Source organism: Geospiza fortis, unplaced genomic scaffold (assembly GCF_000277835.1).
Source record: "Geospiza fortis unplaced genomic scaffold, GeoFor_1.0 scaffold424, whole genome shotgun sequence".
NCBI classification, from domain to species: domain Eukaryota; kingdom Metazoa; phylum Chordata; class Aves; order Passeriformes; family Thraupidae; genus Geospiza; species Geospiza fortis.
Window position 1 is genome coordinate 2,371,094 of NW_005054354.1, and position 19,206 is coordinate 2,390,299.

The window sequence follows — 19,206 nt, forward strand, 5'->3', positions numbered from 1 at the left end:
GATGTCACTTAGTCTGCATCTGTGCATCCTTTTGATGCTGTGTATCTCACAGCAGCATTTTGGTGTGTTCTCCTACACATCTCTGCAGTTTCTTTGTATATCAACCCATCTGGAGTATGAAAAAAACCAAAACCTGGAATGGTGCTATTTACCTGCTAGGTGCAGTGGTGTTTGCCAGGGTAGTGGAGGAAGCTCACAGGACTTTTCATTCATTGCTCCGGCTCCTTGGCAGTGCCTGATGAAAAGATAGATGGTTTTGTCATCCTGTGAACTAACATGATTCCTTTTCCCACCTATGTCCTTGAATGGTTTTTGCCAGTATTAATACCTTATGTTTTTTATAAGTTACTCCCTGCAGCCAGAAATCATAAAAACTCAGACTCAGACCCAGCCAAGCTTTAGACACCTCAGAGCAGGACATGTTTTAAAGGTTAGGATACAGACCTGTGAAGTTTAAATGAACTTAAGTAATTTAAACTGGAAAACAGTTGTAACTTTTCTGTTTGTGAAGGGCAAAGTCTCTATGTTTTTGTAAGAAGATTGTCACCGTACCTTTCAAACAACAGAAAACAATATTTTGATGTGTTTTAACCATATAAAAATATTTCATAACTGTAATTAAATGTGTGTTTTTGAGCTGAGACTTTGTGTCAAATCATATCCAGAAGAAGTATTCCTTTCTGTGCAATTTGCAGTGCTGTTATTGGAAATCTCTAGGTTGTGATCAAAACTATCCAGCTAAGAATTGCCATTGTAAAATAATTTTTAAGGTCACTGAATTATCATATTAAAACAATAAATAGAATAAAAAGGCCTGTTTTGGTGCCTGCTTAGGGGTTTGTTTATCTGTTTTACCACTAAGGAAGATATGATTGAACCTAACTTTGGCTTCACCAGAAGTACCACAGTACCTCACCACCAGCATTCTTTTAAATTTAGGCTGAAAATGTGTTATGTCTGGTTAACCTTTCAACTGGATTTCATAGCCTGGTACAAGCAGTAACAGAAAGGGTTTTTGTTTTCAGTAGATAAAGGAACAATGCACATCATATCATACTATGAAATACCTGCAGGTTAGTGGGGCTGGTTTGTGCCCAAAAATTCTTGAATGAGCCTCTTTGGATCTACCTGTGGTACTGCCTGTATTACCATGAGTGTGATGCCCCATTCCTCTGCACTTTTGGGAGCTGAAGACATTTTGCACTTTATCATGCCAAGCACTGCCATCATTAGCAGTGATGTTACCTACAACACCAGAGGCCAGAGCAAAATTACTTATGAAAGTAGTTCTAGGGCCAAAATAATTGCTTTAGTAAAGAACTAGTGAACTAAGGTACTTGCTTGAGTTAGTTTTTGAAAGAAATCACTATTTTTGAGAAGTACGTGACTTAATGGAGAAGTTGGATTTAGTTGTTGATGTTTATCAATCACAGCTGCTGTTTTACATGTTTGTTCTCTCAATTTTCCTCCTGTTTAAAAAGCACCAGATTAATATTTCAGTCTACATTTGTAAGTTCTGTAACAGATTTCAGATGCTTCTGAGTAACACTGAAATTTACAACATTTTTATTTTTATAATGTGAGAGGTAGTGTGATCTATGGGGCCACTACTTGGCATGGGGTTACCAGTGCAGCAGCACATTCATTAGGAAAACTGGGTATGGTGACATGATCCCACTGAAATACATAAAAGTGGCTGGAGTTTCTGTCCTGCAAGCTGTGATGGATGAGTGTGTGTGCTTGTTCTTAAGTTATACCAATGAAGAGTAGAACAGGTTACCTCACTTGTAATGTTAGTTCTGAGGACTTCAGTTAGTAATTTAAGCCCATTTTACTCTGTTTGTAATGGCTTAGGAATGCATGTATTGCATTATGTGTTTCATCTGAGAGGGACAAGTGCCTGTCATCATCTGACTGTACCTGTCTTTGGATTTCATTAAATTCCTCATACCATCCCCAAGAAATACCTTATTAACCAATTTGGTCTCTTCCCACAGTGTTTGTTGGGGACAAACAGCAGAGTGTTAGAACTAGGGAAGGGGAATTACACAGAATCAGAAATTTCATATGGCATGATATTCCTGGCTGTATTTGAAGCTGTAGGATCCTTGACTTTGGTTACTATAACCAGCTTTTAAGCAGGAGCTTTTCTCAAGCAACTTATAGTCAAGCTTAGAATATTGTAACATAGAAATAACCTATGCAACATGTTTTCTATAAGGATCTTTAGGCAGAATTTTTTTTAAATATTTCTTTACTGTTTCAACATTTGACCAGTACAGAAATGCTTATTCCACTTCTTGGCAGTAAGTGTTAATAAAAGGTGTTGCAGTCTGTGTTCTGACTTAGACTGAAGGGATGAGACTGCAGCATTAGTACAGGACCTTGAAACCTAAAAGAGGGAAAAAACTCTCTTTAACATAGTAAGAAGCTCTTATGGAGCAATGTATACATTTGCTTTGTGTAAATTAATATAACAGTAATGGCCCTACAGTATTTTCAATTTTTTTTTCTTAATAGATATTTAAAGCATAACTTCTAATTCTTGTATATATTTTTAACTTTCCCACAGATATGCACTTATTTGGCCATTATCCAGCTCATGATGATTTCTATCTTGTAGTGTGCAATATCTGCAATCAGGTAGTCAAGCCACAGGTTTTCCAGTCACACTGCGGTAAGTGAATGTTTTCTTTCCTGAATTACAGTGCCAAACTGGCGTATGGCTCTCGTAAGAATCGTTGCATACAATCATAACAGAGGCATTGCAAATAGACTTTTGTGGTTATCTTGTGTTCTTTCCACAGAAAATACCAGCAATGCCTTCAAATAAGCATATTTCCTGTAGAGGAAGTTAAATTAGTTGTTCTGGAAGCTGAGCTTTTCAAGTTGAACTTGTTACACTAAATTAACGTGTTACAACAAATAAATCCTGTTAGTTAGAGACTAGCTAGGCTAAAACTACTATGACCTAACATTGGATTGTCTTTTATCAAAGCTGCAGATTGAGGTCTATGATACTGATCTACATTAATTAGAAGTTGGATGTTATGGATGTTGTTTTCTGATGGGATTAATGTGTATCTATATATAGGGTATATTTTTATATTTATCCTAAGGTTTAAATTTTGTACAAAATTGGCATTTTGAAGCACATTTCTTAAAATAGCCATTTTTCTAAAGAGTCTTGAGAAACACATGCATATACTAATTTCTCAGTTAGCATGACAACAAGGTGATGATTTTTTAATTGGTTATTTGAAAGCAGAATTATTTCTGTTAGAATTTTTTGATATTGATTAACAAACTACCTTCAATTATTTCTGAAAAGCTTGATCCCAAGGTCTGGTTTATTTATTACTTTTCTAGTGGTTTATTTGTTATTTGTCCAGTGATTTGTTTCTGTGGTGATTTTTTTGTTGTTTTTTTTTAAGTGTGCAAAGGGTGACTGGACTAGCTTTGTATGAGGTTTAATAAAATTCAGTTTAATCAAAATAATTTGAAGGTGATTGCATAATAATGAAAGGGCACTACTACTGAGGATGGAATCAATTAAATACATTAAGAAAAAGAATAGCCCAGCAAGATTTTACTTGTCTAAATACAAGTAAGCTTTACAAATCCTGTACCTCTTTTAGTCTTTTTGGCAACAAAGCAATTCAGTAATGGAAAAATGTAAGTGGGATGGACAGAAAAATAGTTTATTTACTTTTAAAACATATTACCTAAATACTGGGTTGTGTTTGTATGGATAGACTGCTAACAACAAACCAGGAGTAACTACTTTCACCTTGGCAGGCAGTTCTAAGACTTGCCACCAGATTTGACCTAGATTGAAATAACAGTGAAAAATGGTTATAGTGAAATACAGCTTTCTATCCAGTGAATGAAAAAAGATCTAGAAGTATTTTCTAGGGTGAAAAAAGCTTATTAATTTAATGGTGGGGGCAGGTGTTGAATTTAGTGTGTTAACAAGCCATCATGCTATTTTTTTCACAATGTGTTTATTGCCCTCAGTCTTGTATGGTTCCATTCTGCCCAGCTTCAGGTATCTTATGATTGTTTCAGTAACTGAAAAGCTGCTCTGCATGTGGCTGTAGGTACAGTGGGTACATAAACATGGAACTTGTGCATGGATAAAATGTGCTTCAGGACAGAAGGAGCTGTGGGAGGCCTTGCTGTGCCCTTCCAGAGCTGAGCTCTTTCCTGGGCATTAACCTGGTTTGGTGAGCAGTGTGAGAGCTGGTCCTGTGTTCAGGTAGTAGGCACATAGAATAATGTTACTGCTCGATGGGAGTAAATTCCTCTGTGTCAGAAAGGATTTTTGAGCTCTTTGTAAGTCATGTATTGCCATCAGTGTTAGTGTAATGCATGTAAACGACAAAGATCCCGTGAGTTACTGTCTGCTTTTCTCCATTATTCCAATTTGTTTACTCTTCCCTTTACTTCATCTTCATTATAGCAATTGTTTTACACTGGGTGATTGAATGTTAAGTTATGAATTGCTTGATTTAAGGTCAATAAAGACTTGGGAGAAAACTGTACTGTGTTAAAAAACCACCAGAGAATACTAAAATAATTGACCAGAGGTCTGGAAGATAGTATTTAATCTAGTCAGACTTTTTTCAGGAAAGGTATACTGGAATATTACTTTAAGACCTGTGAAAGAGCTTTAAATGGATAAATATTTTTTTTTTAAAGAAGAAACAATAAAGGCAATGTACTAAAATACAAAAGAAATTTTAGAAGATAGGTCTCTTCAAAGTCTCATGAATTGTTGTAAAATAACTAATAATTTATTTTAAAAAAATTATTCTCCAAAATAAATACTCCATATTATATATGTGAAATGCATCTACTAATTTATCATTTTCATTAGAAATGAGTAAGATTTAAAGAACACCTACACAGAGATGTTATTAATTGATTTGTAGTTGCATTGCCTGGTTAGGAAATTATAGAAATCTCCTGATAGAAAACACATTAACTATTAACTGCTTGTGGTTAAATAATTTTTTGCTGGATGTGTTATGGTTCCAGTAGTCCATTGAGAAAGGCCTGGACAAGGCCTCATTTGAGACATTGATTCTGGCTGCACAGAGCTCTTCTGTGAAGCAGAAATATTTAATTTTCTGTTCTGTTTAGAATTTTATCACCTTCAGACACATTCATTTTTGTGGATCAGACTTTCTTTAATTAGAGGATGCAGCAGAATGCTTTTAAATTCAGTGATGCCAGGCATGTCTGTCAGTAGACTTTGAGGTGTTTTAGGCTATCATATTTACCACAAAATGCATTATTCCACAGGTATTGAATTGCTGCTTCAAAGCTGTAGTACAGACAATGGAATGAGAAAGCATTAGAAGGCACTACTGGTTTTTGGCTCTTGGAGGTTGTGTCATGGGGAGTCTTTATTGCTGTTGACAAGGGCTTGTAGAGATCTATCCCAGAATCTCCCACAAAGTGTGGTTTGTTGCTAATATCCCTGGTAAGATCCAGTCCATATCCTCTCAGTAAGAAATGAGGTCCATGCCAGGCACATGCTTTATGTTTCCAGGTTCCCTGCATTGTAACGTGAAGGTCTTGGCTTCAGAGCAGCACTGGAATGCTTTAGTTTAGCAAAGGTTTTTGTAACACTTCTCTTGAGCCCTTGCTGGCATCTGCCTTTCTCCAGAGTGTAAGAAGACCCACTGTTTCATTTGCCTCTGAGTTCAGACATGTGGCAGCCATCCTGTTGATGGCTCTGCGAGGCTGTGAATATTATAGAGGCAGATGTTGTTTTAAGGGCTTGATTCCTGGAATATCGAGCAGAAAAAAAGAAAAATCTGGTTGTGGTTCAAGCTATTTTTAATGGCAGGCAGTGCATCATAGAACCTTAGGCAGTAGAAATCAGGAAGGTAAGAGAAGGGATTTGGCTAATTAGAGGACTGACTTGCTGGGCTTGAGAGAGTAGAGGTAGTGAACACAACATAGAGCTCAGTGCTGCAAAGTAACAGATCTGTTCTAGCCTATAAGTCAGAAAGTACTGAGCTGTTTTTAAGAGCAGTTTCACATCCTTGCATCTGCAGGATAAACATATCCATTTTTAAGTATTAAACCATTCATTTATATATGATGTGAGCCTACCTGGAAGAGACTTGCTGTTATAGGCTGCTGCATAAACCATGTAAATCAAATAAGTTCTTGAGGTTGTTTGGTGTTATTGTGCACTTATAACATAGTATATCATAATGTCATCAACAATAGAGTTGAAATAGTGGTGTTTGCTTCTGAAGCCATTTCTCTTGAGTAACTTCTTGTAGTGGTACAGTATTTAGATTTACAGTATCTTGGATTTACTTATTTTTTAATGTATGAACATGTAGTTGTATTTATTCCTCCACAAAGCACTTGGAAATAAGAAGTCAGTGTGGTTATGCAGCTTGTAGCATTCCTAAGTGTACTTGGCATGTAAGGAACTGTAGTTTTGATTTTCAAATTAAAATTTTCTGTTCTCAAATGCCAACCTCAATGAAGATAACTTCTTGGAATATCAAAATATTGTGCCATAGTACAATCCTGAAGTATGATAATGTTCTTGCTGTTTGTTTAGGGTTTTTGGTCCATCTGTTTTCTAGGAGACTTTTAAGCTGGCAGTCTATGCTTAACTCTGTCCCTTTGACTTCTGTTAACTCCAGTTCTGTGTCATTGTTAAATGCTGGTGAAGATGGCACCCTATACCATTTCCCAGGAGACATTTCTATTTTTCTTTGGCAACAGAAAGATTAAAGCTTCATCTTCTTATACTGCATTGTCCTTTGCTAGACTAAAGAGCATCAGATACAGTTCTGGTTATTATTTTTATGTTTTGTACATTAATAGTCTTGTTAACTTTGGTCTTTCCCAGTTAAAAGGAAAACCCCTCATAAAATGTAGCTCTGGTACAGTGAGGATCAAGCAGTGTACTTTTAGAGAGCTTGTCAAGACATCTTGACTTTTACTGTGAGGAAACTAATTAATGATGGGAAAGCATTAAAAAAAAGAAAAAGTTGGGGGGGTGAGGTTGGGGAAGAGGTGAATTAGCCAAGCTAAAAATGCAGTTTGGTTAAACAATAGCAGCAGTATAACCATCAAAGAGAACTTCCACACATGCTCTGGAACAGTTTCCAAAGCTGTGGATGGCATCTTAATGAATTGAATAGTTAAAATCCTCATTTGATGAAGTTGTAGCATACAGAGGAAACCAATTTTGCTTCATCAAGGAGAAATTACCTCCTTTTTTTTTTTTTGCTAATTTCTTAACTGGGCTCATTGATATCTATCCTGCCTGCCTATAAGGTTCTTTTAACAGGCTTCATATTAAGGAGTAGAAATTCTTATTCCTTAAAAAAAGAAAAAAACCTACACTTTGTTTTCATTACTTCTGAGTTATATATCCTTGGGTTGGTATCTTCATGTCCTCATGAAAGTTGCAAAAGTGTATTTCCTTTTTATCCTTCTGTTTGGCTGTGTGTCATTTAAAAGAAAAGCAAACTAAAAAGTAATGGAGCACTGAAGAATATAAATAAATTGTTTTGCCTTCCATATCGTAAGTATTTTCCTGAGAGGGGTTATATATTTTGAATTACTCAGGCTAGCTATTTTACATTGTGCCTGTAGTGCCCTACAATTTAATGAACTGTGATTAAAGACAAGAAGGCTGAACTTGAAGTATTGATAAGAATGATTGGCTTTTTTAACACTAGCTTGAGCATTACTAGTTGGCACCTTTCTTGCATAGGGATTTTGATCCAGGTGTGAGTGTCACATTTGACAGATTATTCTGTTCGTATATTTTCAATTATTCAGTACCTTGGTTTTTATTGAATACAACTGTTTGGGGATTTGTAATTGTTAATACTTCGTCCTCTGCATTTGACCTTTTATCAGAGGCACTTTTGTGTGCCCTTAAAGGGCAATGACATTTTGGGTTATTTTCCTGTTGCTGCGATTTTCTTTATTCATAGCCTTGTCAAAACTTGTTCTGTGATATCATTATTGATTAAATAACTTTCTACTTGTCACATGTTTAGATTTCACTGCATAAAAGAATTAAAATAATAAAAATTTGTCTCATCCCTATTGCTTCTTTTTAAAACTGGAAACAGTAGCAGCTAGACTGACAGGGTTCAATTTTTTCCTTTTGTAGGGGTAGGAACAGAAGGAAGATGGATTTGAATGTTTTATGTACCTTATATGTATATTTTTATTTATGTGACTGTCTTGGATACACCGATTTTGTCTGATTCTCTAATTTCCATTGCTCTAAATCGAAAGCCCCTTGTTTCCAAAAAAAGTTTTGGTAGCTTTACAGTCTTTCTATCAGAAATCTTGTTCTCAAGACAAAAGTACAGCCAGTAGCATAAAGCTCTGTCTTCTGTCAGTGATGAAAATCTCAGCTGTAGTTCCTGCAGTGGTACATGTGGGTTTGTCATGTCCATGTCCTTGTAAGATTTCCAAGCCCAGCATAATGGCAGACACTGTGAAGCTGGGGTCACCAGCCATCTTCTGCACCATTCCTGGAGTAGTTAAATACATACATACCCAGGTCAAGCATGTGTTACCCTTGAAGAGGCCAAACTAAACCAACATTTCTTTGAATTCATCTTTTTCCTTATGTATTCTTGGAGTGACATATTTTAGACTGTCAGCAGTTCTTGAGGATCTGAACAGGTACAAAAATGCAAATTTATGGCTTTGTTTATTCTGTTACAAAATCTTACTTTGTTTATATTCTAACTGCTGATAGAGTCTGGCCAGAAAAGCACTTAGCTGCATAAAAGACAATCAATATTTGGGTCAAATGATAAAATGAAGAAAAATCCCTCACAGCTGCTGGTATGTGTGAGAGTGTGGGTCACTTCTGTGTTGGCTAGTGTGCTCATTCAGGACTGCAAACAGTCCTGGGATTTTTTTATAATTTCACTGAAAGATATATTGACAAGACCATGTCATTCAAGAAAAATGACAACAAAATCCTTTCTTCCCTGTACTAACTTGTCCAGGAAGCAAGAGATTTGCTTTAGGAACCTTACCACCTGGGAGCTGTTCTCTCACCTTCCACCTCCTGAGAGAGGAAAACACACCCAGGATAACCCAGGCTAAAGCAAGACAACACTTGCTTTTTGCAGCAGAGATGCATCAGACAAAGTGAACCTGAATGTAGAAAGTAACATCCAGAGATGGGTCAAAGGGAAGGACTGTGATGGGATTGAAAAATGTGCATCTGATGTTCAGAACAACAACAACATACTGTGTCTTCACCTGGCAGGTTGTTGAGACCTGCTCAAGGCTTGGAGGAGTTTGTTGTGCTGTCCTTACTTAGTCTAGCATGTGGATTAAAAGTGGAGCTGTGTTCAGACCTGCTGACCTGTTTCCTTAGAAGCAAGTAGCATAATATTGGATAGGGTTGGCTTTTTTTGTACTTTCTACTATCATCTTTTGCTCAAATTGTTTTCTTTCTTGTTACTAATTCATCATCCATGACAGAGCCTAAAACAGGGAAGTTCAGATATAGAAATAGATATGATACATGAAGAGTTAGAAGGCCAATGAGTAGTGTAAGTAGAAAGCTGACAACTTCCCACTGATAATTTGGCCTTAGGTTGATGTGTCAAAAATTGAAAATTTCTTCATTCAAAAGATTATTTGAATGAGAAAGCAGGAACATTTTGGAGTGTTGAATCTCAAAAGACTGTGCATTGGAGAGCAGCAAGTATTCAACAGGAGAAAACATTCAGCAGTGAACAGAATGCCACACATGTATGCAGTTGCTATTCAGCATACTAACCTACACACCCTCCCCATATTTCTATGCATGAAATTGAAGTCTTGAAGTGAAACAGCAGTTAATTGTCTTTTCCCTTGATGCTTTCTATTAAGTTCTTTAGAGTGCCTTGACTGTGCTATAATTTTACAATGCTGATCTTAAATAAATCCACATAGGAAGGAGATTGAAAGAATAATAATGGCACTGGGCTTTTTAGTGCACTGGAAGTCTTACTGGTCTAGTTTACACATAATCCCTACCATTATATATTAACTCATCTCTTTCACATTGTGTAGTCATCGATAGTATTTGATTAGTGAACCCTTTTGTGGTTTTTTACTTTGGATAAATTATGGTAAATGATGCATGCATACTTGAACTGAGTGGTGTTGTCATGGCAGTGGTGGACAATATGTATCACATGTAATTTCTTTCAGTCAAGATTTTAATAGAGTTGTAGCTTTAAATAGTAACCAATAAGGATTTCTTTTAAGGAGTGTCCATTAATAGAACTCAGCTGTTGAAGGTTGACTGTAGCATTAGGCTTAAGTTTAATCTCCTACATACTATTATTTACAGGGCTGTGTTTAGTGCATTAGTCTTTTGGCTGCTTCATTGGTGGAGTGATGGGGATTGTGATAGTGGGAGAGAGAAGAGAAGTTAGTGAAAAATTTCTGTCATAATCTGTAAAAACCTGACCAAATTAAAATTTGGAGTATTTGGCTTGACGTCTTCCATAGCATGTCTTACTGAGTAAGGTGGATGCTTTCCATCTTAGAGAAGGAATGTTTTTAAAAATAATTTTATAAAGACTTCATGGTCCTATTCCTAGACAAAATCCAAAATAGAATTAAGAGTTTTTTTAAGTCACTGTTTGGAGGTGTTTTGGTGAGTAAAAGATAAGCAAGATCAAATTCCTTCTGATATCAAATTGTGGTGTACTCTAAAAAGAGAATATTTGAAGTGGAACCTGAATTTGCCAAATAACCAAATAAGAAGTCATAGCTTCTTCACTGCATTCAGAAGTTCAGAAGTGTTAAGAGCAAGTCTTGTCTCTCTATTATCTCTTTGTACTTCCTGCTTGCGATTAGACAAAGAAGTTTATATGGTGGATTTTTTAATGTGGGCTGTAGGATTTTTTGGTAATAGTGTTTCACTTTACATACACAATAGTGTTTACTTTGCAGAAGGTAATTAACATTTGAATTAGCTACTATCAAATATTGTACATTCCATTTCAAGTCTGTAGAAGTCATGTCTGCATATAGCCCTCCCCGTGGACCATGACTTTTAGTAGTTGTCTGAATATTTTGGGTTAGTTAATTTTCTGAATGTAGTAATTTCTACTGTGTTACCATTTAGCATTTTCTTGCAGAGCAAGAAAAGTCTAGTAATTTCTTACTGTCCTGGTATTATTTTTTTCTGTAAGCTGGTTCATAAAGTTGATTTAATTATTGGGCTTTTCCTTACATAAATGGTAGCACTTTTTTGGGGTAGTGTCTTCTCTGGTAGCTGAACATCTCCTGTGCCATGAGTTGTGGTTGCTGAGCCTGCAGGTGAGGTGGCAGGTGGGGCTGGAGTTGCAGCTTGGGTTGGGCATTCAAGGGCTTCCTTCAGAACTGGGGAGGCCTGGGAGGAGGCTGGATGACCCCAGAATACAGAATACAGCTGTGGCCCTCCCAGCTGCCTTCTTATGGACACTGGTGAGTGGACAGAAAACTGGAGTGGCAGTTTATTAGGTTTTGGAAGTACTGCTTCTGAGAGGCTGAAGTGCTTCTTTCCAGCAATGTTTGTGTTGCCTTTCTAACATCTACAGTCCACTTGAGGTGTAGTGAGGAATACAAAAATTCCATTGGCATGCAGGCAGATGACAGGGTAGTCTTATGTCCTTGTTCATAGATGTGCAATGGAGAGCAATTAAATTAAATATTGGGCTGTATTTCAAGAGCTTTATTTTTTTGTCAAGCTGGAAGTAGTTATATTAAATGCCTTTCATGAAGAAATATTTTTTTATTTGGTGTTTTAAAAAACTTCTTCTTTTTGATAGAGGGAAATGTCAGCTGTGATAAACTCACTAGTACAAGGCTTGCAAATTACTTTTCCCACAGTTTTCAGTAGTAACATTTATCCAAGGTTTTGTATACCTGTTATTTTTTTTAATATTTCTTCTTATTTTAGTATTATTTTTTCATCTAGTATGCAAACATATTTGTCACATCCCCATGTTTGAAACTATTGAGTTTTTTTATTTCATTGTAATAATAGTACACAACCTCTTGGTACCTGACTAGTGTCAAATCTATTCAAAACATTTTATTTGTGGGCATACAATACTGTACTTAAAGTTCTCATAATTTCAAATATATCTGAAGCTCCTTGTGTTTCCCATTTCATACCCCTTTAGTGATTCATATAATTATCTTAATGGCTTGTTACTATTATCTTTAACTGGTGATATTAATGTAATAATTGTCACATTAAAATGTAAAATATTGAATTAGACCTTGTTCTATTACTGCAGGTAGGTTAGACACACTGTAGGCTTCTGTTTTCATAATACATTTTTTATATTCATTTAGCAAGGTTAAAAAACCATATTACTCGTGATGCAGGAAGAAAGAAATGTTTAAAATGTTACACAAATGATGATGGACTATTGGTTCACTTTATTGTGTGCATATTTTCATTATGATGAATTTTCAAATACTTGGTTTAGCTTTCTGCACTGAAACCTACCTATTGTTAAGATGCCTAAATAAAATGTAGAAAACTTGCCTTGTTAACTATTTATGTTTGTGAGATTAGTGATGCTGTTAACTAGGAACATTTTCTTTGACTGGGAAATAACCTATTTTTCTGTGCTCTGGGAAATAACATATTTTTCCAGTCGCTTTTTTGGGCAGACTTCTTTTTTCTGTGAAATTGTGCCTAGCATCTGCTCTGCAACTAGTGAAGTATAACTAATAACATATTTATATAAAATATCAAGCATTGCATGTGAGAAATGTATTTAAGGCAAGCATTAATGTATCATTACTTGATACACATCCTTTCAGTTTGTTCCCTCTGTTTTAAAAGGTATTCTTTCATGAGTATGTCATCAATGTTGTGCTTTACTAATTGGGTAACTAGATAAGTTTGATTTTTTATAGTTTTTTTTAAATGAAGTGTAGTTTCGTGTTTTAGGTTTGAGATTGGTAATTTCACTTTTTAATTCATTTGGTTAGGATTGACAGGGAGGAGTCTGTTTTCACAGCCAATACTGAATTAGGAATACATCTGTACAAGCTGACATTTGGTCCAGTAATTGGCCAACAATACTGTAAAAGTCTACATTGATTGTAATATTTCAGATAGATTTCGTTTGTATGTGATGGTGACAGGAGTGCAGGAACTGTGGAGACCAGCGCATCCTTGTGTGTTCTTTAGGCTTTCTCTGTGGAAGTATCTTGTGGAAGTATTGTGCTTGCCCTAATGAGTCTGCAAACAAGTGTTTCTCATTCTGTAATTCTAGATAGATGAAGACTGTAAAATGTGAATGGAAGTAATGCTTTTGAATGTGGCTAGGACAACAAAGGATTTGTTTGCAGTTTAAGTAAATCTTTATATCACTGTCTAATACCAGATGTATGTAGCAAGAATGCTGAAACAAGCAGTAAAAGTTTCAGCATTTTTGCATGGGCAGGGAGGGCATAGTCAATACCAGACAGATAAGTCTGTGAGGAAGGGCACAGTGCAGAACTGCTTATTTAGTTAAATGGGTATAGAAATGGTGCAATAAAAAAGGAAACCTTGGAAAGAAAAATCTGGTATTTGTCACTGTCGCTGCTAAACAACTCTGTTGACACAGTGGGTTTTCTGAAGTTAATGGAAACTTGACAATTATGTGGTCCCTTGGAAAGGATTCTTAAAACCTAGCTGTACACTGTGTGGAGAAATACCTTGCTTTTTGGTTTGTTTTTGAACCAGCAACAAATTATCATTTCCTGTCCATGTTCATAATAAATGTACGCCATAACTGTCCTCTGTCATCACTCATCCAGTTTGACAAGTCCAAATTGGTCTAATTGTCACTTGTGGAAACTCCCTATGTTTTTCCTATGTGTTTTTATATCTTACCTAACTCTTCTAAACAATTTTTGAAAGGCTAGAAGCAGTGGTGTGGTGTGCTGTATTCCTTGCCTAAGATTTGTTTTGCTTTTGTGACCACCACAAATCATTGAGATGATAATTTCATAGAACTGTTACAAGATCAGTGTTTCATTATTGTGTGATTATAATTGAAAGACCATAATTTCATATATAAAGTGAAGATACTTTTCTTCTTCCATGTCTGTCACTTTACATTTCTCTACATTGAATTTCATTTCCTATTTTATTACACTGGTCAGTATTAGGTATTTCTGCAATCTGTTGATTTTCATCTTTAGTACTCTAAATAATTATATACCAAAGATCTTGTTCTCTCACTAACCACCACATTTTTTCAGTCATTTCTGGGTATGCTGAGTAGTTCAGGCACTAATACAGGCTCTTGCTGCATGCCATTGCTAAATTCTTTCTTTGAGGATTGTTTTTACCTTCTTTTCCTTGGCCTGTTCTATAGCCTTTGGGTGAGGGTTGCAACAGCATTCTGCCTCAACAGCAGGTATCTTTACTTTAAGAAATGGTCTTGTTTCACTTACATGTTTGAGTAGACTGTGTCAGTTGGATTTCTCTTGTGTCAAGTCACTAGTTCAGTTGGAGATGGGTTTTCTAAATCCTTTGGGGCATCTGGATCATAAGGATCATTTTTGTCATGACTATAAGCAAAGTTTTATTTGTGCATAAGTGTCTATGTGTGTGCATTTCTCTATGTATTCACATACATTGCCTGACCTGTCCATTGCACCCCAATGCAGTTGTAGTCTTATTTCTTGATTACTGCTAGGGAGTGGCTTAATGCCACTTCCTGAGTAGATACAATTGGTAAAAGAATAGGATATGTTTCCTATAGCATGCTGAAGAATAAAACACAGAGGTTTTTCACATTAAAAAATGGCTTGAGCGTAACAGATCTTTCTCTCATTTTCTTACCAAAATAGTTTCCATGCCCATAGAGGTAAAGTGTTGCACTTGGCCTGAGGTAAAATCTCTTTTAAGACAGTGGAAAAAAAAGCCCAGAGGAAATTAAATTCTAAGTCTGCAAAATTATTTCTGTTCCTTTAGCCACTAGTGTGGTGATTAGAACAGTTAATGTGCAATGTGGGACGTTCTCTTTACACTTTTCTTCCCAAATCTGAGGGGAGTTGAATCGAGCCTTAGGCAGGCTACCTGGTGTTGATAGGTGTTTTTTCTCCTTTCCATAAAGAAATGCTAATGACAATTGGGGTATCTCATCTGCCAGGGTGTGGTGGAACAATTCTGCTTGTAAGGCTTTGCCTGCTTCTCCTGTTGCATGTTTTGTATGGAAAAGGAATGCAAATGATTGAGAGGAACAGAAATACCTGCGGACTGAGGGCTTCTGCTATTGGAAACCACAAGTTCCAGTCCACGCTGATTTCTTCTTTCCTTTTGGTGTTTTTATTTTGCATAAAATAACAGCAGTTGAACAGAATAAGAGGGGGAATTCATCCCTAACTTTGACAAGTAAGATACTTGGCATCCAATCTGTGGTTCAGGAAATGTGTTTATGAAAGGCTGAAATAATTTCAGCAGAATGGAGAGATAACAACTCCTTAACACCCTTCACAAGGCTTTATCCTTGTCGGAGATCTTTTATGAAGAGGGGAAGATTTGGGTTCAGACAGATGACAAGAAGGTGAGTGCTTTAATCAGGGTAGTAGTCATCTCCCTTTCACCAACTTTGTCTTGTTTAAAGACCTAGCAGTGAATGGCTTTCTAATAAGAAAATATATTTAGAAAAACTTATTATTCTGTCAGAATTTTAGATATGAATCCACTCTCTGAACCAAGCCAAAGTAGCTGATTGTAAAGTAGAAACAAAGGCAGTTACAAAATAGTCAGAGGATTGTATATTGATATTTGAGGGGGAAAAGCCATATTATATCAGCTGCTGTGTTTTCAGGTCTATTGATAACTACTGATGAGTTGTGAACATAAAATAATTTTGGGGACGGGCTGAAGGCTCAGGCAGCAGTTACCAGCAGTGAGTTGGTTGAGGGTTGCCTTACAATTCCATGACATCATTCATGTCCAGTTGGTCCAGTAGAGAGCTATGGGTTATACATACACTGAGTTGAATATTCCCTAACATATGGCTTGATAATACTACAGGTGCCCTTTAACTCTTGACATGTTGAGGTCAGAGTCATTTTCTTGCAGAGGTGGAAGGGGTGGGGAGGTGGGTAAAAAACAAGCCACAACAAAAAACTAAAAACCCTTTATATTGTCTCCCAGAAGCAGAAGGATGAAGTGCCTAAGGTTGTTACACACAATCCCAGATCAGAGTTCACATGTTCTAGCTGGGAATCCTGGGAGTCATGAAAACTTCAACCAATGTTTGTTAGACAGCCATGGGAAGAACTGGAGTATTTTGGCCTTTCTTCTCTTCCATGTCTCAGATCCCTACTGCTCCATAAACATTATCTGGCAGACTAGAAATAAAGTAACTCAAAATTATACTGTCTTTGCATTTGAAAAGGGACAAGAATGAAAGGTCGATGGCAATCCTGCAGCAAGGAACACACTTAGCAGGGTTTGGAGGTTTTTTGTTGGAACTAGGAAGAGAGACAGGTCAGGATATTTGCATATCCAGTCCATGTTACCTTCACAGCTTTCACTCTAGTTTATTTTCATAAATTAGAGAAACAAAACCACATAGACTGAACTACCGTGTCTCACAGACATTAGTAGTTTTGAGATCACTGTGATACTTATTCAGCCATCCTCCAATTCAGGAGTTCTTAGAAACAGACAATTGAAAAGATTTTATCTTATGGTTAGTGTGGGTCAAGTGAAAATACTTGCCTGTGCATGCTCTGAGGTTGTTCCCCTTCAACACTTCATGCCAGTGTTTATCCATGTGCTTTCCTGCCTTCTCATGGTGGTTCTCTTAGCACTCAGAATGAGTAGCTGGAGGGAAGCATAAGGGAACAAAGCTGAATTTTTTCTTCTGCCCTAATTTGAAGATGTCCAGTCATCTTGAACTTCTGAGTGGCCTGTTTGTGCTCAGTGTGATGAAAAGTCAAAGTACCAAGGTAAATTTTGTAAATGCAGGCAGGAAGGAGTGAATTGTCTTTCTTCTTTGCATGTTCATATCTGTGTCAGTGAAATGTGCAAAGCTGACTTCAGCCTCTGCTTTGCTTTCATCTGCAGAGGGATCCAAGGTACTCAGTATCCCTAGGACAGTTTTATTTCCAGTTGCTTATCATGTGATGCAGTTATATGAAGGAATTACAAAGTTGCTGCAAGCATTTGTACCAGAAGCGCTCAGTAAGAAAATAACTCGTGTTTAATTTTGTATTTTAACTTAGGTTTGAAAGTGACAATTCTAGCAAGATGGTATTGCTGAGGTGAAACAAAGTTCAAATGAATGATACATAGAGCTACAAGTACCGCACTTTAAAAAGGAAAGCTATAGAAACAAATTCATTCCACTGAACACTTAAATCCAGATAATTTAACTCAAGACTTTGTTTTAGCTATTTATATTTCATTGATAAATGCTCCATAGTTGCATTTTATAAAACAGAAATATTTTTTTAAACTTAGTTTAATGTCATTTTAGAATTGCCTAATGTCTTGATTTTGTTGTTTTAGACTTTAATATTTACTTTAGGGTTAGTCTGACCTTTTTTTTCTTCCCCAAAACATATATATAACACAAAAAAGAAAATACAATTAAATTATTTTAACACTTAGAATTATCTGTTGGAAAACTGACTAATGGGCAGAGGATATACAAATGCCAGATGACTCTCTGCAGTCGGAGTTGCATAATATCAACTGTTAAACAGGTAAAACAGGTGGTGTTTTTATATGTGTATGGTCTAACACACCTGTCTTCTCTGCTGCAGCAGCACATCATATCTTCACTTTGCAGTCTTTTCTTCTTTAGCTGTGGCAGATTGCAAACTGTGCTTCACTCAGATCTGTCCAGACAGGATTTTGAGGGGTCCACTGCTACTTTCATTTTTTGAAAAAGTATTACAATTGTCATAATTCCAGTTAAAATATTCATCTGAAACTTATGGGTGTCCATGTAAGAGTCAGCTAGCTGCAGATCTAACCTGGGCATTTATGTCTATGAAGGAAATTAATACATAAAGTGTAGCTTACCTCAGCATTATAAGGTGTACTATGGAGTTGCATGAGTCGCCAAGGTACCATTTTCTCCATGATCTTCATGTGTGTTTCTTGTAAATTTTGTAGCAATCATTTTGTGTTCTTAGGTTATTACAGAATCTGCTTTAAAAAGTGAAGTTAATATTTATTTATGAGGTCTAAGTTATGAGCTGTTTCATCACAAGTAATGTTATGGAGCAGCTCAGGCAACAAAGATCTGAAGATGCTCATTCAAATATATCCTCTATCTCTTCTAAAACTGGATGGAATACAATATGGTGTCTTTTTTGGTGCACACATGTCTGTAAAGTTGATAGAATTGATGTTTATTTTACTGCCAGTAGAAACCATAATAAGTGTGGGGACTTGTGGCACAGGAAGGGGTCAAACACTTGCTTCATTCAAAGAGGAAGCTGCTTGCTTCTCAGTATTTGTGTTGCAAATTGTTCCAGGCTTTTAAAGACTATTTCACCCTGTCTGACCCTTCTTCTTTTTTTTTTCTTTCTTTCTTTCCCTTTCAAGTAGGATTCTTCTTTTAGTGCAATTCGCGTAAGACATTTACACTGGATGAAACAGCATCATTGTTGACCTAAGCTGGTTTTACTTGTTAGGCTTTACTTTTCCCATTTTTCTGATATGTTTCATTTTAAAGCTCAGCTTCAGCTGAACCACACAGATCAGTCCCACTTGTGTTTTAAAATATTCCATTTAATGGTTAGTTTTAGGAATATCACTTTATTGCTAAAAAATTCAACCATCCAAGTGGAAGCAGAACCATGATCATAGCACAGGTTATGTGCAGGTATAGCTGAGTTCTTTGAAATCCCTTTGCTTAGCAGGATGTGTACTGATCTTATTTGAGAGAAATGGCTTGGGGATTCCAAGTCTGCAAAGTTTCTGCCAAGAACCTCCATGTAATTTCTCTAAAATTTGAGAGGATAAGGTGTGGTCAACATAACATTAGCTAATTCTGCTTCTTATGCAATTAGAAACAGCAATGGGATGTATTAAGTGTCTCATTCAGATCACCTGAAGATATTCTTGGAAGTTTTGAAACATTGTATATTTTATCGTTATTTTTTAAAAAATATACCTATTTAAAAGAACTTAACTTCTGGTTTTTTAACTAAGAA

The 19,206-nt window shown here is 36.3% G+C and overlaps 1 protein-coding gene across 3 annotated transcripts in view; it reads left to right on the top strand.

Moving 5' to 3' along the window:
* The window catches only part of ATXN7L1 (ataxin 7 like 1), a 110,792-nt gene that overhangs the window by 33,049 nt on the left and 58,537 nt on the right, over nucleotides 1–19,206 (top strand). For 2 of the 3 annotated variants that reach the window (XM_031059024.1, XM_005423515.3), the window contains exon 2: nucleotides 2,573–2,677. The exons of the other annotated variant lie outside the window; for it this stretch is intronic. In XM_031059024.1, the coding sequence (XP_030914884.1) occupies nucleotides 2,573–2,677 (105 nt within the window). The remainder of the gene's footprint in view (nucleotides 1–2,572; nucleotides 2,678–19,206) is intronic. 3 annotated transcript variants of the gene reach the window in all.